This window comes from Pelecanus crispus, chromosome 12 (assembly GCF_030463565.1).
Source record: "Pelecanus crispus isolate bPelCri1 chromosome 12, bPelCri1.pri, whole genome shotgun sequence".
NCBI classification, from domain to species: domain Eukaryota; kingdom Metazoa; phylum Chordata; class Aves; order Pelecaniformes; family Pelecanidae; genus Pelecanus; species Pelecanus crispus.
This window is the reverse complement of record NC_134654.1, coordinates 21,044,634-21,070,069: the sequence shown is the minus strand read 5'-3', so window position 1 is coordinate 21,070,069 and position 25,436 is coordinate 21,044,634. Positions and strand designations below refer to the sequence as shown.

General features: G+C 42.3%; 1 protein-coding gene across 2 annotated transcripts in view; it reads left to right on the top strand.

Annotated features, from left to right (window-relative positions):
* The window catches only part of UNK (unk zinc finger), a 45,916-nt gene that overhangs the window by 15,060 nt on the left and 5,420 nt on the right, over nucleotides 1-25,436 (top strand). The window contains exons 2-15 of one of the 2 annotated variants that reach the window (XM_075720233.1): nucleotides 3,886-4,095; nucleotides 5,763-5,939; nucleotides 6,378-6,508; nucleotides 6,639-6,774; nucleotides 8,355-8,472; nucleotides 9,459-9,543; nucleotides 11,449-11,591; nucleotides 12,897-12,944; nucleotides 13,849-14,049; nucleotides 18,294-18,362; nucleotides 19,032-19,206; nucleotides 20,345-20,446; nucleotides 21,945-22,133; nucleotides 25,077-25,258. In XM_075720233.1, the coding sequence (XP_075576348.1) occupies nucleotides 3,886-4,095; nucleotides 5,763-5,939; nucleotides 6,378-6,508; nucleotides 6,639-6,774; nucleotides 8,355-8,472; nucleotides 9,459-9,543; nucleotides 11,449-11,591; nucleotides 12,897-12,944; nucleotides 13,849-14,049; nucleotides 18,294-18,362; nucleotides 19,032-19,206; nucleotides 20,345-20,446; nucleotides 21,945-22,133; nucleotides 25,077-25,258 (1,966 nt within the window). The remainder of the gene's footprint in view (nucleotides 1-3,885; nucleotides 4,096-5,762; nucleotides 5,940-6,377; nucleotides 6,509-6,638; nucleotides 6,775-8,354; nucleotides 8,473-9,458; nucleotides 9,544-11,448; nucleotides 11,592-12,896; nucleotides 12,945-13,848; nucleotides 14,050-18,293; nucleotides 18,363-19,031; nucleotides 19,207-20,344; nucleotides 20,447-21,944; nucleotides 22,134-25,076; nucleotides 25,259-25,436) is intronic. The other variant, XM_075720234.1, reaches the window with a different exon arrangement.

Sequence of the window (25,436 nt, the reverse complement as noted above, 5' to 3'; positions counted from 1 at the left end):
AGCGAAGTAGCATTAGGTTTTTTTTCTAATACTTTGCAGCTCCTGTCAGTCTCTGCGGGTTCCCAAAGCTAGTCTAAGAACCTCTCCTCTTGTCTTCCTGGTGAAATATGCTTTCATTTCCAGTAGTGTCCATCCTGTTCGGCAGCAAGGTCAATTCAGCCTGGGGACTTTGATCTACATTGTTCTGGCCGATCTTGTCCTATTTGTTTAGAATTGCATTTGCCTTTGTTTAGTAGGACTCATAAATGATAACATTTCCTCCAGGAATGTGGGTATTGCTGTTGATGTTAATGTAGTATCAGAGTAAGTCCATGCTACGTGCTTTCCACTTTTTAAAAAATTATATGGGTTTGAAAATATTACATATACACACATGCAAAAGAAAGTGCATGTAAAGTAGACCAAAACAGAACTGATTAGTTTCACGGTTTTGTTTTTTTGAATAAATACAGGAGTAACTCCTATATAAAATAGGGGTAATAATTCTTCTTCCCCTCATGTGGGGACTGTTGAGTTTCCTGAAATCTTCAGAGAGGAGTTGAGAAATGCAAGTTATCATTGCTGGATTTCCTCTTCCTGTACAGACACAGCATTTGGCTGACATGCTGTGAAATGTGTACCAGTTATCAACATGTTTTCAGTTTCAAGGGTCATTCAAAAATTCCTTTTCTCAGCTGGTCTGGAAAAAAATTTATAGAGACCGTTGACACCAGAAGAATCTGTTGTAACAGTGTTTTCTGCGTTTCTGTTTAGAGCCTTTGCAAAGAATCTACTGAAATATTAATAGCTTTCTGCTTTGTGAGCCATCACATTGCGGTAGCGCGGTCTGTGTATCCTTTCCGTGTTCCCAAAACACGTGGTTTAGATGCCTTTCATATATTTTAATACAAAGTGGCTGGTTGAGTGGTCCGTGCTCTCCCAGAGGAGCCAAAACTCACTTCATGGATCAAGAAAATAAAGGGCTATAAGGCAATTTACCATTCAGGCTATCGTGGAGGAGGGTGATTTAAAATGTTGTAGAGGCTTGAAAAAAAGAAAAACCCAAAGCAGTGATTGAAAGGCTTGAAATGACTGAGTTAATGTGACAACTCCTTTTCCTCTGTTGGGTCTATTGCAGAGGTGATCATGCACAGTTAATGTGTTGTGCAGAGCTCAGTGGTACCTGTTTGCAGGACTTGCTTTGAAATTAAGAGTGAGAGATCATTTATTTAATAGACAGCATTAAAGAATGAGTTTCTGATGAAGCAAGTTATGTGTTAAACACTTTTCAGGTGAACCATTTACTTATGTAATTATCTCTCATTTACATTATAATAAATGTTTCTCCAGGGAGTTTAGCCAATCATGAAATGCAATTAATTTTCCAATGCTCTTCAGCAACAATTGACACTCCAGAGACTGAACTCCCTAGTCAGTGTGTACATTTTTAAACTCTCCTGCTAAAGGGAAGCTGTTTCAGCTCGGTTGATCATGCATTTGTTAAATTTTAGGGGTTTTGAGTGTTTCATACATGCCTATCACTAGAATTCTGGAGTGCTGGGCTTGACACCCAGGTTGTTTAGGCCTGATGTCTCCCCTTAGTTTCCAAAGCATTGAAGAGGTTCAGGGTGCTGTTCTTCAAATTATGCCCAGGACTCACTTCAGTGAAGATGGAGGAGTTTAAATGCTCTCGGTTTCTGTTGCCGACTCCGATTGCTGTATGATACTGGCCAGGGCACGTAGCCAGCTGTTTTGCAGTTTTTCCATATGTAGAATGGGAGTAACATAAACCTCATGTCTCTAAGGTGTACGTGGAGATGTATGGGTGGAAGGGACTGGTTGGTGACTGCAGAGTATCTCTGGACAGCAGCCTAAGTATCATGCTGCTGAAGTTTACTTAATTCACTTTCTAACCTAAATGTTGTTATGGTCACTTTTGTTCTAAGTCTTACTAGCGCGCTGATAAGATAAAATAATCTGTGGAATTCCACCTTTTACAACTGTACTTGGTCCAACAGCTTAGAAAGCTTTTCAAGAATTGATTAATTTTATTGCAGCATTCAGTTTTCAGATGAATTGCTGCTGTGGTTGGGGAGTAGGGATCTCCATTTGAATGGAGCTGGCTTTTTAAAAGTAAAAAGGAGCAAAGTGATGTTGTTAGCCATAACCTGCTCCAAACAGACCTGTTTCTGCACGCTGGCTCCAGCTTTTCTAATGTTAAGCTTTGGGCCCCAGTGCAGATACTGTTCCAGCCATGCTGGGTTGCAGGGGACAGATGGGCTTGGGTTGAAAAGGGCTTACAGCCGGCTGCGGAGGCTCTCCAGCCCCGAGCGTCCAAGGATCCAAAGCATTGGAACCTGCAAGTCTCACGTATTTGAAGGCTGAAGAGGAGGAAGAGCTTTTATCCTTTCGTGCTTGCAGAATCCAATGTAGGAAAGCTCTTGCCAGTGATATTCTCTCTTCATAGCAAACAAATAAAACCACTTTGGTTGAATTTGTGCATTTTCCTGAGGCCTTCTCTTCAGCCAGGGGTAAAGAGGAAAGGAAGCTTTATTTACAGATGTTGCTTTCAGAATGAATCAAGTATGATGATATTATCTGTAAATACATCTTTGGGCATCAGACATCTTTCCATTTATTTAGAAACATGATAGAAAGATTGTCTGATATGGGAATGAATACTTGACAAATTCCTATACTCTGTTCTGTTGCCTCAGAGTACATAAGCAGTTTAAAATGAGTCCCTATCTGCTCTTATATCATCCTGTTGCTTCCAGCAAAATACTAGCATTTTTATTTTGACCGACAAATTTTGTTACTCACTGTGTAAACTGACCTCTAAATGTAAGAGACCAGAATGTGACTTCTTGTGGGATGCAATTACCCCACGTCTGCTTGCTCTGGGCCTTCTGTGTTGTTCTTGGAGGTGTCTCTGAGACCAAACCTGGTGGGATTCGGGTCTGAGCTACTTGAACTGTTCGTATGTTCCCTATAAATACAGGGCAGCTAGTGGGTTTCAGGCAGCATGGGTTTTCTAAGCACCTACACACAGATCACAGTCAGATCATTATGTTGATCTAAACCATTTTGTAATCCTCTACAATCTGGGTTTAGAGACTGTTATTAGTGTCACAAATAAAAGCTTGTGACTTCTGTAGTTCTCGGGATAAAAGAAGACACGTACTTTCAGAGAATTACGTATTAAAAATAAAGCACATAAACACGCAGGAGTTTGACGGTAGTTATCTCACTTTTCAAGACTGAGTTCTGAATTCACAAGATTGCAGGAGAGAAATTAATTAATTTTAATTTCATAGGTGACCGTGTAGTGAAGAAAAAGCTGAATTAAACCAGGAGGACAAGGCATGAAAAAGAATCTTTTAAAAATTTTCCTCTCTCAGTAACTTGAGGCTTTAAACATGGCTACATTGAAGTGTATTTTACTTGGTGGTTGGGTTTTTTTGGTTTGTTTTTTTTTTTTTTTTTAAACTGAACATATATCTTTTAGGAAGGAAACCCCTTTTTGCCCAGGTAGGTCTCGGATTTACAGATAGAAATAGATAGAAAGGTACTTAAGAGTTCTGTTTTTCTCACAAACTATTTTCTAAGCTCATGAAAAGCCTCTTCAAAATGATACTGAAAGGCACAAGAGAAAGTGATTTCAGCTATCGTTAGCATTCATGTTTGGTTTAACTGGCCTGGTAACTGATATCTTCCCATTACAGATGAGCAGCAGCTTCCAGCCTCCATTATTGAGAGCGAGAGCAGGGGAGGGTGTGGGAAGGACAGCAGGCATCTCTGTGATGGATGCAGGCTTGGTTTGGCCTGGACTCTGCAGGGTGGTTGGATATTGCCTCTGACCAGCATCCTGGCGCTAATCTCCTGCTGTTCGATCTCATCCCGCAGTTACCTGAAGGAGTTCCGCACGGAGCAGTGCCCTCTTTTCGTGCAGCACAAGTGCACTCAGCACCGGCCCTACACTTGTTTCCACTGGCACTTTGTCAACCAGCGTCGTCGCAGATCTATCCGGCGCCGGGATGGTACATTTAACTACAGCCCTGACATTTACTGTACCAAGTATGATGAGACCACAGGAATCTGCCCAGAAGGAGATGAGTAAGTAAAGACTGCATCCTGCTTTTCAGGCATTAGGCTTTTGGGATCAGTCCAGGTGATGGTTCCAGCCAGTTCTTGTAGAGGTGAGGCAAGTCAGCAGTAAAGCAGCTTTGTAACATACGTAACATGAGAACAGATGTAAAAACTGTAATAGCAACCCATGTGCTCCGGGCCTGCTGCAGAGGTGATAGTAAGGGTGCCTTAGATGGGAATTCAGCTCTTGCATTGTTCAGTGTCCTCATGAGCCTTGGCATGCTCAGGCAAAGTTGAGGTGTGAAAAAGAGCTCACTGACGAATGGACTGAGAAAGACTCTGTTCCCATAAGTCCCTGACTGCCAAATAATAGGTCTTGCTCGCTAGCAGGGTAGCTTAGTTTTTAACAGCTTGCTGAAAGAGGAGGGGCTTTGTCCTCTAGTCTGCTGCCTGAATGATTTATCCCCACCTTTTTAAATCGTATCGGTTACTTGCCAGTTTATTTTGTCTTCCTGAACTTTTAAGAAGCCAGTAGGGAAATGGCAGGTACCCAGAATAAGGCAACATGAGGAAGAGTTTGTTTTATTGGGTCTTCTCTCCCTGTGACTGCAGTGAGCTTAACTGGAGCGGAGGTGCAAGTGTTTCTGCTGTGCATGTGGCAGACTCCAGCAATTAAAGGGTTAACCCAGTAATATAACTTTAGTCATGTGACAGATATGGAAGAATAAATAGTGTCGCCAAACTGTGGTCAAATATAGGGAGTGTTTTATAGAGAGATGCTATAGAAAGATGGAATTTCAGTTCCCTTTCATGGTGCCAGTATAAGCACACAGAAAAATGCTATTTATTGGGAAAACAATTTTGGTTTTGCCTGATTAAGTAAAGATCTTGTGACTACAGGAGAATGGAGTGATCCCCCAGCCTGAGGCATCAGTTTCAATACTTTCTTCCTTGTTAGAAGAGAACTAGAAGGGACTGGAAATAGAATGTTTGAGGGCTGTGGCTTCTAGATCACTCATTCATATCTGGCTCAAACTCGGTGAATGAAAACTGTTGCCATCTCGGAACGCTTTGCTGATTTGTATTTTTAGCTTGATGCTGCAATATCTAAACTTTACCTATTCCATCTTGTCTTTTTTTTTTTTTTTCCTCAGTGTAGATTGTTCTTTTTCTGCCTAAGAGGGGAAACAAAACATCAGTTAAAATGGTAGTATTGTAATTCTCCTTTCTTGTCCCATGCTCTGCATAAAGGATGCATCTGGCTATAGATAGACTGTCGCAGCCCTGTAGGAGTGCATCAGCAGGAAACAGTAACAGCACGAAGTCTAGATGGGCTGCTGAGGAAATGGTATGTGCCATGTGATGTCCTTTCAATCATGGCCAGTATATCGGAATGCCTTGACAGAGTCCTTGCTCTTTTCCAGATCCGTGGCAGTCACTAGACTAGAATAATAAGCTGCTGCTGGCTTAATAATCCAGTTGTCTTTCTGGGAGGGAAACTATTATATACCGTGTAGTGACAGGTTTAGGGGTTCTGTGTAGCTTTAGAAGGCACAGCATAAGAGAAGAGGCAGAGTTAGCAAGGGTGTTGTCAACTACAGCGTCCTGTATCGGCAATATGTCTGCTGGTAGTGTTGAGTCCACCACCTGTGTGACTAACTTTTGGCTGTTCTCCCTCTCCTCCTGTACCTCAGGTGTCCCTTCTTGCACAGAACTACTGGAGACACAGAGAGAAGGTATCACTTGCGCTACTACAAAACTGGAATCTGCATTCATGAGACAGACTCCAAGGGAAACTGCACGAAGAACGGAGTCCACTGCGCATTTGCTCATGGGCCCCATGACCTACGCTCTCCGGTGTATGACATCAGGTTAGTAGAGGTTGGGACTCTGTATGAAAAGGGTAATTTCTGTACCCACATGAAAAGTCAGATGATTGAAGGGCAGTACTATTTCAGCATGAAATGCTTAATGTTGGAGTGATGATATATTCCTTCCTAATAAGGCAAATCTACAAAATCTCCAGGGAGGATACTCAAAATGGGGGAAGGGAGCACACCTGGAACTAGTTGTGCCATGGTTTGGAGTCTGATGGGGGTGGTCCGAATAATGCATCTGGAATTCCCAGGGCATGAAGAACATGAATTGCAGTTGCTGTTCAACTAAAGATGTTCCAACAAAAAAAATGCATGAATGAAATGCACCTGGCTTAGGAATTGTTACCGTGCTCCACTATGTCAGTTTTTATACACCTTCATCTGTCTCTTCATCTGCTCAGTCTGTATATTCATTTAACTCTGTCCATGAAGGGAGCTTCAGGCGATGGAGGCTTTGCAGAATGGTCAGACTACATCAGAAGGTGGCATAGAGGGTCAGTCTGCAGTTGCTGCTAGCCATGCTATGATAGAGAAAATACTCAGTGAGGAGCCAAGGTGGCAAGGTGAGTGTCACTTAGGGTCTGTGGCTCTGGGGAAGTCTGGTGTTTGTGGAGTGCCCGCTCCTGTCCTGTATTTTGTATAGTAAATACAGATCAATGGTCATCTTCCACTAACTGGCTGCTTCTTTTGCAGATACAACGTATGTGTTGGGAAATTACAAGACAGAGCAATGTAAGAAACCCCCCCGTCTCTGTCGCCAGGGTTATGCCTGTCCCTACTACCATAATAGCAAAGACAGAAGAAGAAGCCCAAGAAAACACAAATACAGGTACCGTGGTTTTGGATATTCTATTTCCCAGCTGAGTGGTAAGGTGTAGTAGAAATCTGTAATGAAGGATCTAGGATTTTGTCCACTAGATAATTTTTTCAGTGTGTCTCCAAGGCATATACTGACAGATGTGATGGACTATTATTTCTGCCTAGGAGACAGGATAACAAACTAAACAAGGAGTTTTGTTGTATGTAGGAACCGGTATCTCTAATAAATGACTGCTGCTAAATCATGTTACAACTCTGGTTTTATGGCAAACACACCCTGTGTCTGGCCTCCCCTTACCGTATAAACTTGTGCTTTAGAAAGCGGTGCAGGAAAAAGAAAACAAAAGAAAGTTTTAATCCCCATCTAGAATCAAACTCACACAGCAGTGTTTTCGTGGTAAAGGATTCAGAATCATCAAGCTGCTTGCTGTGTGTGCCTGGTGATGGGGATCGTGAGGCACAGTGTGACCAGTACTGTAGCTGGACATGCATTCCTAACCAACTGCTAAAGACTGTGCTTTTGAGGCACCAGGGTGTTCTCATCACTCAGCTGTCACTGGATTTTCAGCATGCCGCGTCTCCCTGAACGCGTTTCATCCAAGTTATAGGCCCTCATTTCCTCCAACACAACAGAGCTTTTGTTGTGGTCTCAGTGGGGCTTTTCCTTAGTTCCTTTTTGAAAAACATAAGAGCAGACCAGAAAGCCAGGAGAGAAAATACTATGGATGTTCTCACTTCCCTTCCCCACCCCCAACATTCACAGAAATTTTTGAATCAGCACTGAAATCATGTATTTAAGAAAACTAAATAAATAAAAATCAAAGGAGCATTAATCCCAACACCTTCAGGAGAAACAAACACTAAGCCTGTCTTGAGGCAGCAGCTCTGTGCTTTCTGCCTGGGCCCTTTGGGAAGGGAAGAGGTGAAAGCTTCTCTCCTCTTGATCTCCACTGGCTTCTGTGTTGCTTTCCCCACCCCCAGCTGATGTGGCTGCCTCTTTCGTGCAGGCATCTGCTGCTGCTATCTGCTTCCCTCTGCTGTTTTTTGAGGGAATGGTTAAGAGCATAAAGAGGAGGGGAAGTAGGTCACAGTAAAAATTCAGAATGGGGAAAAAGAACTGTTCGTGGCTGTGAGAAAGAAAATGGACTTGCCTTTTCCCCAGTGACCTGACTCAGCCTCTTTTCCACGTGGCCATACTACAACCCTGGAAACATACCACTGTAAGGGTATTATGTGTTTTAGGATTAGCCAATTAACTTATTAGCTTTCTATCAACATACAGGTCCAAAACAGAAACCAGACCCAGCATCTCTGACACTAATCACATCAGCTGCTAACATCGTTAAGTTATGTTGGTTTGGGTTGTATTCAGTTTCAGATGGAGAGCTAAGGCCATGTTTCTTTCACTGGGAAATTGGAAGAGGGGGAAGAAGATGCAATAGCAGCAAGGTGGGGGCTGGGGAAGCAGCAGCCAGCGAAACACATTGTACAGCTGAGGGTGGGCAGCTGAACCCGTCTCCCAGTTGAGGAAGCAAAGCTCAAAGCACATTTGTGCGTCTGATATATTCTCCTGCTACCTTATTTATGCAGATCTTCACCATGTCCCAGTGTGAAACATGGAGACGAGTGGGGAGATCCCAGTAAGTGTGAAAATGGAGACTCATGCCAGTACTGCCACACTCGCACAGAACAGCAGTTCCATCCAGAGGTACAGTAACCTGCTCGCTCCATTTGGTAGCTGACTAGAAAAGCAAAAGCATTCCAGGCTTATGAAGTACAGTAGTGTGCCAGCTGGGAGAATATGTGGGCTGCTTGCAGTGTGGTCCTGGGATACAGAGAAACTGCCTGTTAGAAGTAAGCTGAAATTCAGCTGCTTGACAGGGGTGCCTTTTCATTAGGTAGACCATATGGGAGGAGGTAAGAAGGGTAGGGGAAAACTCAAGTGTAAGCAGTCTCCTGTATGGGGGTCCTTTTGAAAGCATGATGTGGGTTTGCAGGTGAGCATACAGCATCTGTTTCCCTGAGAGAAAATTCTTGGTTGATGGTGTTGCACTAAACCACAGATACCCATGAACTGGTGCTAAAAACCACCAAGCTCTTAGTTGTGAGCATGCCCAGAGCATTCCAGTGTCCTTATAGAAAGTGTAATTAAGACCTTGTCCTAGTCTGCTTCATGTTACAGTGTTGAAAAGTGTTGTTGGGCCTGTATTGGCAAAGTAACCATTGTCACTGCCTGTCAAACTGGGGGGAAGGGGAATAATCCATTTCCTACAATCATTATCAATAGTTTGCTATTTTCCTTGCAAACATGTGGCTGCAACTTTCTGTGCTGTCATCTGTCAAATGTTTCCTACCTTTTACCATTTGTAATATCCATGGAGCTTCCAGCGAGACTGAGGGATTTTATGGCAAATGGTGACCTTTGGGTGAGCTGACATGTGATGGGTTGATCTTTGGGTGAGCTTAGCTGTGATGGGCATATTTTGGTGTTTCTGTAACTATAGTGGGGTTTCCTTTCTTTGAAGCAAAGCACTGAAATGGTCACCCTGAACTCTGCTGGCCTTTGTGCCTTTTATCTGTGTTCCTATCTTGCTGTCGAGTCTCTTCATAGTACTTTTGTACCTGGGCTGCTGGTCACTGTTTTTTCCTGTTCATGTCTGTTTTTTTTTTTTTTTTTTTTTTTCCCATCCTTAGATCTACAAATCCACCAAATGCAATGATATGCAGCAGTCTGGCAGCTGTCCCCGAGGACCCTTCTGTGCCTTTGCACATGTAGAACGTACGTGGGCTGCTTCTCTCGTCTTTCATGGATATTTGAGCTATGGAGAGCTTCTGGCCAAAATAGATAGTTTAAAATATAGGGCCACTAAACTAGAGCTTCTGTGAAGGATTTTCAAAAACAAAGTATTAACTTTGATAATCCCTATAAAACCACGCTAGTGTGGGAGGTGTTGGCAGAGCTGAAGGCAGTAGGTAGTCTGTAGGACTCAGCCCTTAGCTCTCACTGCACTGTCTCTTGAAGTATCTCCCTCTGTTCCCTCTCACTCACTCAGTTCTCTGTATGTCAGTTTAGGAGGACTGGAACAGAGAGAGCTGCTTCTCTTCTGTATGTGGATGAACTGTACCTAGCTAAGTTGCAAAGTGTTGTATTTTAAAAAGCTGAGGATAAAGTTGCTAATTCTAGATAATGTATTGATCTGTTTTAAAAATTAAATACTATTTTACTATTTATGAAGTTTTGCTTAGAGTTTAAATCTTTCAGTCGGGTTGGAGAAGAAAAATATGCAGCTTTTTGTCCACTTTTCCTCAAATCCTCTTTTCTCGCTAGCTCCCTGATTTATAGGGCATTATTTCAATCCTCACTTTCATCATCTGTAAACTAGTGGTGCTGTTTTGGTTGTGGGGGTTCTATATTCAGGTGGGTACTAATATTCATAGATAAATGGTTAGCTCCTGGTCCTGTAGCTCCTACTCAGTTTCTGCACTCCAGTCTCACTGTTGAATTTGCAGCAATTGGAGCAGGTTACTTGGAAGTCAATAGATTGGCTCTGATGCTGACTCAATACATGGCCTTGAGCAAATCTCTTTTGTTATTTGATTATCCTTTGTAAATGGTGGAATTAGTAATTGCTGCCTTTGTCAAGGAATGGTGAGAGTAAATTCCCTGCAGGTTATGCAGTTCCTTTTATAGGAAGCCTTGTCGACAAGCAGTAATTATAGCTAAAGCTGTGGGCTATAATGGCCCAAAACACAGTAGTGCAACTACATGGTATGATCCAGCAAGCTTAAGAGAGAATGAAGTCTTGATAAAGAAACAGTGTTTAGCAAATGCCCCTGAGTATAACATAGTATTTTTGTTTAGGAGATGCCTTATTCCTAACAAGATTACTGCACTTGATACTATACTACTTTAAAGCCAGAGTAACATTCTGTGGCACTTAGGTCATTCCAACCTGGTTATTTCTTGTGCTGTCTTATGGAATTGTATCTTTTAGTCCTTTCTTAGCAAGGTGAACACTGAGGGCCTAATTCAATTGAAATAACAGGAGTCCCTTTATTATATCTGCTCTTAGCATGAGTTTTGCTGATTGTTAGCAAGAAATGTGTTGAAACCAGTACCTTAAAGATACTGCGATACAGGCATAGTGTCAGTTACATAGTTTTTGTAAAGATGCTGAGTTGTGTTAGATGTAAATACTACAAGTCTACAGCATCTCTGCTTTACCTTCCAAGCCAATGACACTTTCTTTTTGTGTATACCTTTATATGTACTTTACTTTTTTTTGGTAATGGTTTGTACTGAGCACAGATGGAAACTTATCTCCCTCAGCTAATTATAATGCACCCATCAACTTTGTGTCTAGCAATGAAGAAAGCTCCTCTTAGTTCAAGATAGCTGAATGAATAACACACAATTCATGCAGGGAAGATAATTTTGGAGCAGCATTAATGGACTAAATTGCAGCACAATGTACAAGTGATGACAGTAATACTTGTAAGGAATATTAGATAAGTAGTAGCCATTTGCCAGATAAGGTTTCTCCTTGCTCTGTACTTACAAGTAGGTTCTTGTGGAACATTTCTTCTCTTAAGAGTATCTAGGTGTTCTTGTTCCTAAACGTCTTGTGCTCCATTGCAATTGTACAGCTTTGAGTAACATTCCATGTGCTTTTATTTCTTCCAGAGCCTGCGCTCAACGAAGATCTACAGCAATCCTCGGCTGTGTCTAGCCCGACACAGACAGGCCCTGTGATGTATATGCCGTCAGCAGCTGGTGATTCTGTTCCGGTCAGCCCTTCCAGTCCACATGCCCCAGACCTTAGCAATGTATGTAGCACTTCGGGGAAGCCTTGTCCATATTTTAAAAATCTGGGTTTCTCTGAGTCACTGTACTCCTTTCTACCAAGAAGAGAAGTCTCAAGTATCCAAAAGCCCAAAAGATATGACATTTTTCTTTTAGATCTCAGCTCCACACTTTTTAGAGGGATCTATTTGGAACATACAATTCAGTGGCTTTAGTATTGTCCTCTCACCTATAAAATTTTTAAGCCTTCCTTTCTGTGCAGAGTTTGTTGATGTACTTTCAGGAAAGTGGAATACATCCGCACATGAAGTCCAACTCCTTCCTGTCTGGAGGTACATATTGGGCTTAGTTTCCAAATACTCTAATTAAAGGCTGTGAGCCGATAATGTCTAAAGTACATAACTACCATTGAGTTTGTTTACATTTGTAATCTCAGAGGCTTAGCCTCTGCATATTGTGTGTTGCATTATAGGATATCCCTGATTCCCTCCCTCTCCTATTTCTGGAGATAGCTAAACTCTGGAATATGTTTAAGTAATGCCCCAGATTGTTTGTAGTACTTTATTTTAGTTGTACATACAAGAAAGGCGATCTTTAAATGCTGAGTGGATACACACAGACAGATAAGAAGCCCATGGAATGCTAGACGACTTCATTTTTGCTGAGATTTTTTTGTTCGTGAAGTCTTTCCTGTTTGCACTACTGTTGATAAGGTGTGTAACCTTTTCAAATAGTTGGCCAAGGTTTTGAGAAGATAAAATGACATGAGTTTAACTCATTTGAAACTGGACAGAATGAGGTGAACTCATTTAGGACCTCTGTTTTATATTATTCCCCCTCTTTGAAAAGAGAAGCTGATAGTTTGATTTTATTAGTGCCAAAGCCACCTAACAGTTCACAGTTCTCCTGAATTTGATTGCAGCTAGAATTCCAAACAAATCTTGAAAAGTCTGGACATAATATTTTCTCTCACTGAATAACACCATGGAAAGCAGTAAAAACCAAAACCCTTTCGTCTTGTGAATGTATCATCTAAATTCTCTGAAAACTACAGTGAAATTGAAGATATCTTCCACTTAATAGACCATTTACGTCTTTTCTATCTCAAGCTCTTAGTCTTTTAAACAGCCTTTCCTAATCCTTGGATATATGCCAAACGGCAACACATGTCTTTCTGTGACTTCATCACTCCACAGGGCATCTGCATGTAGCTTGCAAACAAATATGGCTTTGCTGGTGATCATTTTACATGATGAATTAATCAGAGAAAAAGGTCCCTCTAGCAGCCAGCCTCACGTGGCCTGTTCTGTTTTGTATTTGTACTGTAGGTGTGGAATAAATCAGGAACTCTGCCAACTAGCCCCACCTCCACCACAGTGAGTAGTATCTTTGCGACTGTAGAGAAGCGTGGACAGCAGAATGTCTGTATAAAAATAAAATCAAAACACTGTAGGATGCTCCTTCTTTCTAATGCCAGCCCAGACTGTACCACATTTGAATCTGTGGTAGCAGTAGCTGTCTAAATGTTGTCTGAAGCACGGTCATGCTTGACAGTGCAGGCAAATAATTTCTTGTCCCACAGAAATGGGATATCTGCATTGATCCAGGTAGGCACTTTCTCTAAAACTCATCTTAATCTTCTTTGCTGCTGTCTGTGGCTTCATCTACAGTGCAAAACTAGCCTTGTTGCATGTGGTTGTGATCCCTGGTATTAGTCCAAAGAATGGAACTATTGGAAATCCTTGGGTTTTTTAAATGCAGCTGTTGATACTTGGCTTGTGCCTGCATTAAAACTTTCAGATTTCCAACTGGAAAGCAAAAGATATAGTATTACACATAGCTCAGGTATGCTTGGTTGTTCTGACTGCCATAGCACCTTTCCAGGTTTCATGCTACTACTCAGAGTGCAGACAGGATCCACTGTAGCCTAAGGAAAGCAAAGAGAGTTTTGGTCAGGTTTGGAAACTTGATCAGTCACATCTGAGGCCTCAGAAAGAGTAAATGTTACTAGAGCTGTAGGTTGTTTTTTATAAGACTGCACTCCCGTACAAAGTAATGGCAGTATAACCATAATTGTGGGACTGTATAAATCCAGTATCAACTGGAGTTTTTTCCTGGTTTTTAATTGCTGTTTACTAGAAGCTTGTACGTTTGTGTTGACTGTCAGTATAATCAATGCACAAACAGTGAAGTGAATGAGCTCTTCTGTGGGATGCCTCTCCTCTTCAAGTCATTGCTACTGGCTGGCTGTACTTTCCTGACACTTGTTCCTTCTATTAGATTCTTTGTAGGAACAGCAGTCTCGGAAGCCCATCTAATATATGTGGGTCTCCTCCTGGCGCCATTGGAAAGCCACACAGCTTGGAGACCATTGGTTTTCCTCCAGACTCTGTAACAGCAGCCGGCAGCTACAAGAAAGCACCAGGGTTTGAGCGAGAAGATCAGGTGGGGGCCGAGTATTTGAAGAGTTTCAAATGCCAGGTTAGTAGGGAATATTGGCTGGAAGAATTGGGGGGATGAAGAAGAATGAGAATTGCCCAGTCTAGCTTGAATGTGTTTTTATTTTTCAAGGAACAAAACTGAGAAGGCACTATTCTCATTAGCAGTTCTCAGATCCCTGCTGTTGCTTTCAGCCTCCCTTCCGGTCTGTTCCATCTTACATCTGTTCTTGTCTGCCTAGCTCCCATCACACACTCAGTTTGTAGAAGTCGAGCTGCTGCTTGTTTTCCTAATCCCTCACAACTTCTGTCCTGTGTTGACCTGGGTAGCTTTCCACATATCACTTCTTGATCTTTCTTTTTCCACATTTAGGTCCTTGACAAGAGTTGCTGTTTCTTTTGCTGTATTGTCTCATGGAAACTCATCCTTCCTTCTCTTTTCTCACTCCGAACTCTTACCTTGATCTCCGTGACTTGGTTTGTCTTCTGTTTTCACCATTCATTTCTCCGATGTATTAAAAATGTCATGTTAGTTGTCTCTTGCTTCTCTGGCTGTATCATTCTGATCCTTGACTCTTTCCTGTGGCTTCTTTATTAAATTTGAATCCCTCATTCTCATTTGAAGAACCCTCTGCAATCTTACCCAACCCATATCGCTAATGACATTCCCTCTTATCCCTTTTGGATATCCCAATCTTGCCTTGCTGCTTCCTCAGTCTTCTCTGTCTTGGTGTCATGCCTTATTCGGAGTGCTCCCTAAGCCTAGAACAGTCTCTTCCATCTCTTCTGCCACACATGAGATTTTCCACAGTCAACTTCGTGTTGTGAATTTCCTTTCTTGATGTTACAATTAATAGTTTCTCTGCACCATCCCTTCGAAGTCAGCTGAGTCCAACCCAGAGCTTGGGTCTCGGTTTTTATTCCTCACTGGGTTTGCAAATGTAATAGAACATCATCGTGATTTAGAGGAAGGAATAGCTACTTTTATGAAGAGATGCCTGAAAAAATATTTCGTACAAGTTCTTTTTAAAAAAAAAATGTAAAAACAAATAAAAATACCTTGTCTATGTTGCTTGAAAACAGAGATGACAAGAAATGCTGCTTTCAACCTGGCTACGTTTAAACTCTTGTCTGTCATAGTAAAGAAGCTAGCCTTAATAAGCTTATACTGCTGCGTTAGTATTGCACTGCTGTGAGGAAACAGTGGAAATATCCCGTCCAGACAAGATCTTGCATAAAGTTGTTGGATTTAGAAGCAGACTCTGTGGGGTTTGTTTTATTTATTTTTACAACTTTGGGAAAATATGACTAAACTTTGCAGTAGGACCAGTCTTGAACGCTGTTTAGTCTAATTAAAATGATTTAGTGACAAATACAGATTAAGCTATATGCATGTATGCTTTCTTATAAATGCTTTCATTGTCTTGCTTAATGTGGATATGGCTTAGGAAATTTCAAATTGATGCAACACATCTTTGGGGGTAAAGAGCAGACCATGCTGTGATCCTGGCACTTCTTGTGGGCACAGCAGCTTGTAGCAGTTTTTCAGAAACAAAGAAAAAACATGTGCTCATTCTCTTGCCTCTGCTGCAAAGGAGGAGTGAACCCAAAGCCAAAGGACTGAGAGAACCCCCGTTTCCTGCCAGCAGAGGCAGGGTGCCAGGGAGGCCCTGCTTTGGAGAAAATGAGCAGCAAGCCTAAGCCAAGGAGAAAGGGGATGGAGCATGAATAAGACTTTTAAAAGGAGGGCCAGGTGATAAGCACTTATGTCTGAAGTCAGGCTGTGCTATAAAGATACTGTATTCAGGTAGCTTCTTACTCACGTGGCTTTAATTAAGCAAAAACCTGTATTAAATGACTGGAATAAATAGCTCTTAAGATATAGATGGAAGTAATCACAGTTGCCTTATGCTAGGCTTCTACAGACAAAATTAGGTGTCTCATAAGTGTCCTGATTTAATTTTCTTTTAATCTATAATTAATTACTTTTTAAAATCCTCTGTAATTCCCTTTGGCTGTAGTGGGCACCAGATATTCTCATATACCCTGTAAATTAGACCGATAATTAGGCATTTAACTTTGTTCACTCATATTTGAAAACTTAAGAGACGCTCTGGCTCAGTTCTGTAATAGGCTTGTTTTTCCTCTGTGGAATTAGTACAAATAGTTTCTATCTTATTAGAATGAAAAATGCACCTTCTGTGTTAATAGGTTCCACATAGTTTGTGGTAAGGCTGAGCCAGCAGTTAAAGCTAAAAATACTTTTCCTGAGTCCCAAAAGATTTTAGCAAGCTGGAAGAAAGCTGGCTGCATTGGAAGGACTTGAGTGCCATGAGCAGGAGGTGTTCCTAAGTCCTGACACACAGTACAGTAGGTTTGTTCCATGCTGCTCAGAAAACATTCAGGTTCGTTCATAATTTATGTCCCCTGTTTTCTTTCCTGACTGCAACAGAGTGAGCTGGACAATTTCAGCCTGCCCTTTGAATTTCTGTCTTGAAGTATGCCAGGAGACTGGCTTAGTGGTGACAATCGGTTTGCTCCATTTTTCACTGGTGTTACATGAATTCAAGGCAGTGGAAATTGAGACTAGCTTAGAAATGAGTTCACTTTTTCTCCTCCTTAAAGAAAAAAAAACCCTTCCAGTAAGAGTTAACTGCACCAGAGTGAGCTAGCTACATTGGCAGGAAGCCTCTCAGAGGGGGGGGCATGGCTGCGTATGTGCCTTCGCTTTGGCTTCTGACGTCTGTTGATAGCACATCTTGTGTTCAGATGAGTGTCAAACAGGGTAGGGATGTGTTGGATAACATAGCAGGCGTGTTATCAGACACACACAGATGCACTAATGTAACGCATCTATTGCACACAAAGGAAAACAAGCCTGTGATTGGTTCAGTCGTAGTTTTGCTGTATGTAAACGCACTGTGTGTTGTTCAGGGAAGCGTGAGAGAATGGTACCCACCGCAGAAAGGTCTTTGTGTCTGTATCTCAGCTGCCTGTTTGCCAGGCTTTGACCTCCCCATCTGCCCATAGGCATGCCGTTGAGCAGAGAAAATGATTTAATTAAGTAAAACCAACAGATGAATTCTTCCACTGCTCTTTTGCCTGTCTGGTTTTGTCATCCCTCTCCAGCAATCATTCCTCTTTTTCATAAGGCTGTTTAAGCCAAAAAGTCAAGGCGTATCACTTCAGGTCAGCGTGCCATCTCACACGTTGCTGTTGTACATCATGCTTGAATCTCCCCTGCAGAGATGGTGACTGCCTGCATTTGTGACAAAAACGATTGAGCAGACTTTATGCCTGGAATATGTCTCTGATTCAGACTCAGGGGGGTGGAGAGTGAGTAAACAAGCAGCCCTGAGTCTCAGCACTTCTTTGCTCCCTCTCTGTGCCCGGAGAGCATGATTGATCTCCCTGTGCCTTACGCGTGTAGCAGCATGGGAGGAACAGAGCAAGGCCTGCAGAACAGACCGTTACATACTGACAAGCTCAAGAGGCCACTTCCTTCCCAACTCTGGTTATTGTAGCTCAGAATTGACTGATGTTGTGAGGCAAGAGGGTTGATATCCGTTAAGGATATAGTACTGGAAGGTCCTTAAGCTGAATTTTTAGGCTGGATATTGCAATTCTAAATGTATGTTGGCATTCACGCAGTTTTGCAACTCCAGACAGTCTTGACCTCACTTACGTTTTATAGCTTTGAGCTCTCTATGTTAATGGATGGAGGAGCATTTTTTTTTTTTAAATCAGTTTTGATGATGTTGCTTTTAAAGTTGGTTAGTTATCACTTGATTTTACTTTTTCAGCTCCCAGCTAGGATTGCAAAATTTGAGGGAAAACATAATCTACATACTTTATTTTCCCAAAGCTGAAAAATGTTTCCATAATTTAAAAACATAGCATGCCTCCCACCGTTTCTGGCCCTTTTTTTAGATACTAGTAAGGCTGACAAGTTATTTGTAGCAAGGCAAAGTAATTCATTTTTGGTTTTGGTTCTTAAGATGTTCTTTGTGCTAGCAGAGGACTTATAGCAGCATTGAAGGCAAATGTAATTGTGACAAGCCTTTGCATAACTCTAGGGGTGATGTCTTGGTATATAGAAAGCAAATTACTTGGAGTGTTTTCAGTTTGCTATGCTTTCCTGCTCTCTGAATTCTCTAGTGGCCACAGTGGGCTGTAGGAGAGGAGGGGACCGTGTTTCCCATGGCCTCTCCAAAGCCAGCAGTCAGCCATTTTTAATTTTGCTGCTAATCCCTCTGCTTATCTTTTTGTTCTGTTTCTTTACTGCAGCAAGCAAAAATGAAGTCCCACTCACTGGAACACAGAAGCCAGGAGCAACCTTTGTTACAGCCCAAACAGGTACGGTACTGCTAGCAGGACCCTGAACCTAGCTCAGTGCTTGCACCACCACAGGCAAGGACACGAGAAATCTCTGTGGATCCAGACAACTCTGCAGGGAGTAAATGACAGTCAAGACACCATTAGGGATACTCAGCTTGTGGGATTGCTTTATGAAGATGGGATGATTTGCTGGAGGGGTTATTTGTGAATGGCTAGACTGTGTGAATTCAGGATAGATTCATAGGGCTGGAGAGAGTCTCCAAATTACAGAAAATTGAGCTGGAATGGATCTCTGGAGTCATCTAAGTTCAAGGATTCAGCAAAGAGAATTTAATATCAGGTTCTAAGTCGTGTGCTGAACTAAGTCTGAGTGAGTGATTGTGTGACCCATCCCTATGATTGCATGCAACCTGTGGGTCACAGGAGTTAATTCTGGGGCAGCCTGAAGAATGTTGGTAATACGGAGAGTGGGGAGAACAGAGAACAAGTCAGGAGAAATTAAAGAAAAGCTGTTAATCTCTCCCCCACCCCCAGCCCAGTAGTAGCACCAGCCATCTGTCAGGTTGGAAGCAGGCAGGAACAGGTTTGCTGTTGATCTTTGGCTCATTCCTGTATGTTTCTGAAGGGATGCTTCTATAAAGATGTTTTATTTCCTACCTCTTTTCCCTTTTAAAACTCTTGTTTCAGGACATACTGGGTATTCTCCCAGTGGGGAGCCCGCTGACATCCAGCATCTCCTCTAGTATCACCTCCAGTCTGGCTGCAACACCACCAAGCCCTGCCGGCACCAGCAGTATACCAGGCATGAATGCCAATGCCCTTCCTTTCTACCCAACCAGTGACACCGTTGAGTCTGTCATAGGTAACTTTGCCTTTTTTACTTATGCTAATAGGGCTTCCTCAGACGTGGATCACCAGGTATGAGACTTGGAATAGCCATAGGTGTTCCAGTGAACTCCAGTTTTTGTCTCTGTCAGTGCTGGCAGATTCCTGAGGCTGTAAGCTTTTTCTGTGACTGTGACACATCTGATGTTTTCTGCAGGTCATTACGGATGAAATTCACCCACGGGACCAACAGAAGGCCTCTGAGCCACTTATTCAGAATGTCAGATGGTGTAAAGGGCTGTAGTTTTATGTTTGTCAAAGTGACAAAGAGGTCTTGGAGCAGGCAGGAAATCAGAGGGGCCATTTTCCACAGTTACTTTCTAAATGACAATTTTATAGCAAGGGCTACAACCACATAGATTGCAAGGACTTGCCCTTCATAGAGTGTGGGACAGAGGCTGTAAGAAAAAGGAGAACCGGAGAGTCCAGAGTGCGGAATCACTCCTTTTAGATAGGTACAGGTTTTTTGGTCACCTGGTTGTGTGCTTTGGTTTTTTTTTTTTATCTAATGTTTCTGAGGTGATCTCATTAATTTGTTAAAAATAATAATAGAAATGAGTGGGCATTTGTGGGATGGAATTATATTGATCATGATTAGTGATGAGGTATGTTCAAATAGATAGAACATTTGCAGGCATCCAGAAGCTTTCTTTGTTTTACCCAATCTTTGAACCTCAGAGAAGATTTTCAAGTGTTCCCTTCTACTGGTGTTTCTTTTCTGAGCGTCTCTTCAGTAAAGTAGGGACAAAGCACAAGCCAGACCCAGACATGTCATAAGCCAGTGTTATTGCATATTATGGACAGACTTAAAAGAGCAGTTTGGAGAAGACTTATGGGAACTGCTGTTATTTCATCAAATTTTTGTTTTCGTATAACATTTGGGAATACTTTGAGACAAAAAGAAATCGGATCAGGCAAAAGAACCTGAAATTAAAAGCTGCCCATGACACTTCTGCCAAACCATTTAAGAACAGCATTGCACAGGGCGGAGAGTAGGGCTGTGCAGACTAACAAATAGAGAGCGAAGGCTCCTCTGCATGTAGGCTCTTTGGGCCATCCTATCTCTTGAAGTTGTTGGTCCTTTATAACATAATTGGTACCTCTGTGTCTGGCAGAGTCTGCCTTGGATGACCTGGACCTGAATGAATTCGGAGTGGCTGCCCTGGAGAAGACATTTGACAGCAGCACAGTGCCCCACACGAGTGGCATCATGATAGGTACATGAAAGCAACAGAGCTTTCTTTATCTTCTGCCAAGCAGTGTTGCCCAGTCACCTCAGTAGAGCCAGCCCAACAAAGCTCTAAAACCAGTCCCAAAATAACATTGGTTAAAACAGCAATTATAACAAACTCTGGCAACTGCTGAGCATCTTTGAAGTGAAAGCTTGCCCTTATTGATTAGCAGAGCTGAGTTCTTGCCATTGGGCCCAGGTGTCTTTTGGGATGTTTCTTGAGACTGGATGGGACTTGCTTGATTTTTTTTTTTTTTTTTTTTTTTTTAAGAAGTATGTAAGTAGAGTCTAGAAGGCATCTGATACCTTTAAAAACAGGCCAAAGTGTAACGATTTGCATCTTAAGCAGAAAACTCTCCCTAGCAGTAACAGGAAACTCACTGACCTGGTAATGCTATCCATCTGTCACAGAGTGTCATCATGGTCTGCTGATTTGATTCCTGTAATGTCTGTCTCATTTCAATACATAGAGGTAGGCTAAGGCCTCTTCTACCTGTCTCTAATGAGTGTGCAGGGAAAACCAAAATTTCTCATAGCTTTTGGAAGTGGTTGTAGTTTCTGGCTACCCTTGCTGTGTAAGACAGGTTTTGAATGAGAGCTAACTTTGGTGGTCTGAAGGTTTCCAAGGGAACTACACTCCCTGGAGCTGTATTGAGGTAGGAAGGGACCTGTGGAAGGAACCCTAAAGAATATCACTTCCACTTCCCTGCCAAAGATAAGAGCCTGGTTGGGGAGTTTACTGTGCACGTCTGCTGATAGCCCTGCCTCTGCCACTACCCATCTGCAGTGGCTTAGAGATCCTCCATACTGCTTTTCCCTCTGTTCACATCAGGTCTGGGTCTTACCTGGTGATCTTCTCAGAAGGGAGATCAGGAGGGAGCAGGGCTGAGATCTCCCTCAATCTGTGTGTGGCAGACAGAATGACCTCTTGCGTAAGGGAAGTGTGATGTCTTTGGAGGTTGGGCTTTTGTTTATTTGGGTGTTTTTTATTGCTGATACATCCAGGCACTCAAGTATGTCTAAAATGACTAAAGCTAGCCGCAGATTTTTAGTGGTTAAGATCATGACTTGTCCCAGCTTGATAGTCTTCTCACTACAGATTGTTTGGAAGTATTAAAGGCAGAGGCACATGTTTTAGAAGTGAATTTTTCATTACAAAGTATTTCACCAGATACCAGATTCATCTTCTCTGGACTGACAGGGACTGAACTCTGCTCAGAAAACCTTTTGTTGCTTTGGCTGATGGCAGAGTAGTCCATTGAACCCTGGAGGGTCTTAACCTACGTGGTTCATGGGACAGCAGCTTCAGTGCTCTTCTTATAGGCTGAGAGGGGAATGAAACATGATGAGAAGCGGAGGGAATCCCAAGGGGCTTAGGAAGGAGAGAGGGAAGCTAACGCCTTCTGCTCTGAACTCCTGCACTGTGCTCTGGCCCATACTTCATGGTCATACATAGCCATCCTCTCTGTGTGTTCTTTGTCCAGGTGGGAGTTTGCTGCAAAGTTCTGCTCCTGTAAATATCCCTGGGTCCCTTGGAAGCTCTGCCTCCTTTCACTCTGCCTCTCCTTCTCCACCGGTCAGCCTCTCATCGCATTTCCTCCATCAGCCCCAGGGGCACTTAAGCCAATCAGAGAACACATTCCTGGGGACATCAGCTTCTCATGGATCATTAGGTAAATGCACAGTGTGTGTGTCCCATGTACATGCCTGTCTGTGCCATGTAAGTATTTTCTTTTAAGTTAGCTTTAATTTTAATGTATTACTTCACTGCTGCCATTTGTATCTCTTCTTCCCACGAGAACAGCAACAGTACTAGAAGCTGCTTTACCAAAAATCAGCTAATACCTTGTGAACAAGGGAGCAGTTCCCTCTAATTTCCATGTTTCTAGGCTGAGAAAGAGAAACAGATAGGTAAAGTGACTCGCTCTGATGATGCCTTTCAGGGAAAAGAGCTCTGTCTTTTCCTGCCAACAGTGCTGTGCTGAGACTTCGCTTTACATAAAACTCAGAGTTGGGTCCTCAGCTTTGCTTAGACAAGGTGGGGATTGCAGTTTGCTCTTGGGACTGCTTGTAGGGCAGATTGGCTTCTGGGAGCTCTAGAGCGGACTTGGGTCATTGTACTTTTTTCTCCTACTTGGCGCTCTGCACGCAAGTTTTGCAGTATGGACTTTGCAAAAAGTTACAGTATTCCAGCTTTGTCCCCTTTGCTCCTTTTTTTTTTATTTTTTTCTTCCCCCCTCTTGAGGATGTTTCCTGTATGAGGGACTGTGAACGGATGAGAAATTGGTTTGGAGCTTCAGCTGTATCAGGCAGAACTGGGAACTGAGGGGACAAATCTATTTTGTTATCAAGATGCAGGGTTACCTTAAGAAATAAAACTGTTTGATGGGCTCAAGGCTACAGTGACACTGGCTCTGCTGATTTCTGTTAGTAACAGTAAATATTAGTTCTCTCTATTGATACTAGACATAAATGCTGCTTCAAATTTGAGATACACTTTAATCTTTAATATTCAGCTTAACCTAATGAAATGATTGCATGCTTTTGTAATCTATTTGTGCATGCACTTATCTGTGTAACTGCATCCCTTGTTTGCATAGGCCAAAACCATGTTTCCGTGTGTTGTGATTGCTATTTGTTTGGCTTTAACAGCTTTTCCAATTACTGTAATAAGAAAAGAGACATTAGAGGGTATCTCTGCTATTAATTAATGTTGAGGCTGGCTGTTCATCCCAATTCCAGTAAGAAAAGAAAAACTTGCTGATAAGGCCTGCTATTAATTTCAGAAGAAACAAGTTAAGCAGTTATATTTGTATTGACTATGTAGCTATACAAATAAAAAAAAGAAAGGCAGGAACTTCACAAATGCATTTAAATACTTGATTTTTAAGAAAACAGTTAGATATTTTCCTGTAATACAACAAAATCATTTTTGCTGAGGTTTTGTAAGATATTTAAATAGTAACCAAGCAGTTGGGAACCTGGAATCTATTCCATGTGACTTGCTGAATGCACGTAAGTTAGTGTGTAGTGTATGTAGTTATTACTTATTTGTATTGCAGTTGAGTTAAAACTACCTAGTCCTGAGCTAGTTCCCACTGTGCTAGATGCAAAATGTGCAGAGAAGGCACTCCTGACCAAAGGGGCTTGCTACTTCAAATGTGAAATGAGAACAGCAGGTGAGAGTGAAAAGAAATGACGAGATAAGCTTGGTCAGCATTATGGCAGAACTTGTGGCTTGCCAGCATCCTGCTTAGTGCTAGATTCCCTTTTAAGAAAACTGGAGCTTTAAAAACAAAATGTAAGTTGAGGTTCCATTAAATCTTCTTGCTCTCAACTGAGCTTGCTTCAGAGCAGCTGAAATAGATCTATGGTAAGTGGCTTGAGCCAGTGAAGAGCCCTTGTTGCTCTGCTAAATGACTTGTTAATGCACCTAAGCCTTTAGTGAAGACAAGTTACTATTTTTCAGCTGTATTTTTTGTAACTGTTTGTGTCTTGGCTGGTAATAAATGGAAAGTAAGTGGTGCTGGGTTAGCCCTCAGTGAGAGGCCATTGGCTCCAGGGCTTGCTTGCAAGACACAGTCAGTTTGGCTGCTGTAACATCAGAATTATCAAATGCAACTAGATTTAGGAATGTACACTCAGTGGTGAGCACCACTAAATGAAAATGACTCTTGCACCAAACTGGCACATGTCTGTGTGCATAAGAGTCCACATCACTCAGTAGCTCTGTCTCAATATGAGTTTTTCCTGCTAGTTCTCCCCGAGTGCAAGGTGTAGAGGCTTATTTTAAGTAAAAATATTTTTGTTATTAAAAGAGTACAAACCTTGGAGTCTGTGAAAAATAGCCAGTTTTGTTTACAACTGGTTTTCTACTGCTAAGCCTTGAATTTCTTCCTGAAAAGAGAAATTATTTGAACAAGCTAAAATAGGGAAGTGGTTGGTTAGTTAGTCTTCTTTGGTGCCAATCACTAGTTTTATGCTAGAACTCTGCAGGGGATGAAGCTGATGTATATACTATCGCCTCCACTTGTTTATAAACAGGGTTTTCCAGTTAGTGCTGTTTCTTGCGTATGCAAACAGTAATGACATTGGCGCATTTTAGTCTCACCGTTTGGGAAGTGAGACTCCTTTTCTAAGCACCAAGCTGAGGAGGCAAACCCAGAAGTTTTCTTAGGGTATAATGTGAGAGGAAGCACCACCTGGGTTGGCTGTGTGAACCAATCTGTTCACCAGTGCTGATGGCTGTGCTGCACAGAAAAGTGGGAAAGTAGTAAGCAGTTCAGAGGCCCTCATATGAGAAGTGGGAATTCAAGCTGGTAGTCAGCTCTGCTGTAAAACAGATGCTTCTAAAACCAGCCTGGTTCAAAAGTTGCCTCCACTCAGTTTCTTGGGTCCTCCCTGTATCATTGAAGATGAGGCCTAATGGTGTGAAACTTCCCCTATAAAGTCCCTCTGTGGCGGACACCTGGGTCCTGGGGATGAAAGTAGTTCTTAAGATGATCTTCTCTTTCCTATGTACACATTTTTGAATCCTGGATTTCACAGGGGTAGGGAGGAAATGGGGAAATTGCCAGCACCTGTGACATAACCCTCTCTATTTCCCTGTGAAACAGGTTTAAATGGGATGAACAGCAGCATATGGGAACACTTTGCTTCGGGGAGTTTTTCGCCCAGTACCTCACCTGCATTTCTGTCAGGTCCAGGTGCTGCGGAGCTGGCACGGCTACGACAAGAACTGGATGAAGCCAACGGCACAATAAAGCAGTGGGAAGAGTCTTGGAAACAAGCCAAACAGGTACTTGGGCAACTCCTGGGAAGAGGGATTAGGGAGTGTAAAGGAGTAGGAGGGTGTTAGCTTTTCAACAGAAGCTTTCCAGACATTGAGGTGATGGGAAGGGCTGTAAGTTTTACAAACAGATTCTCTTAAGCATTCTTAGTCTTTCTTTCCTCTTGGAAAGAGGGACTGAATCACT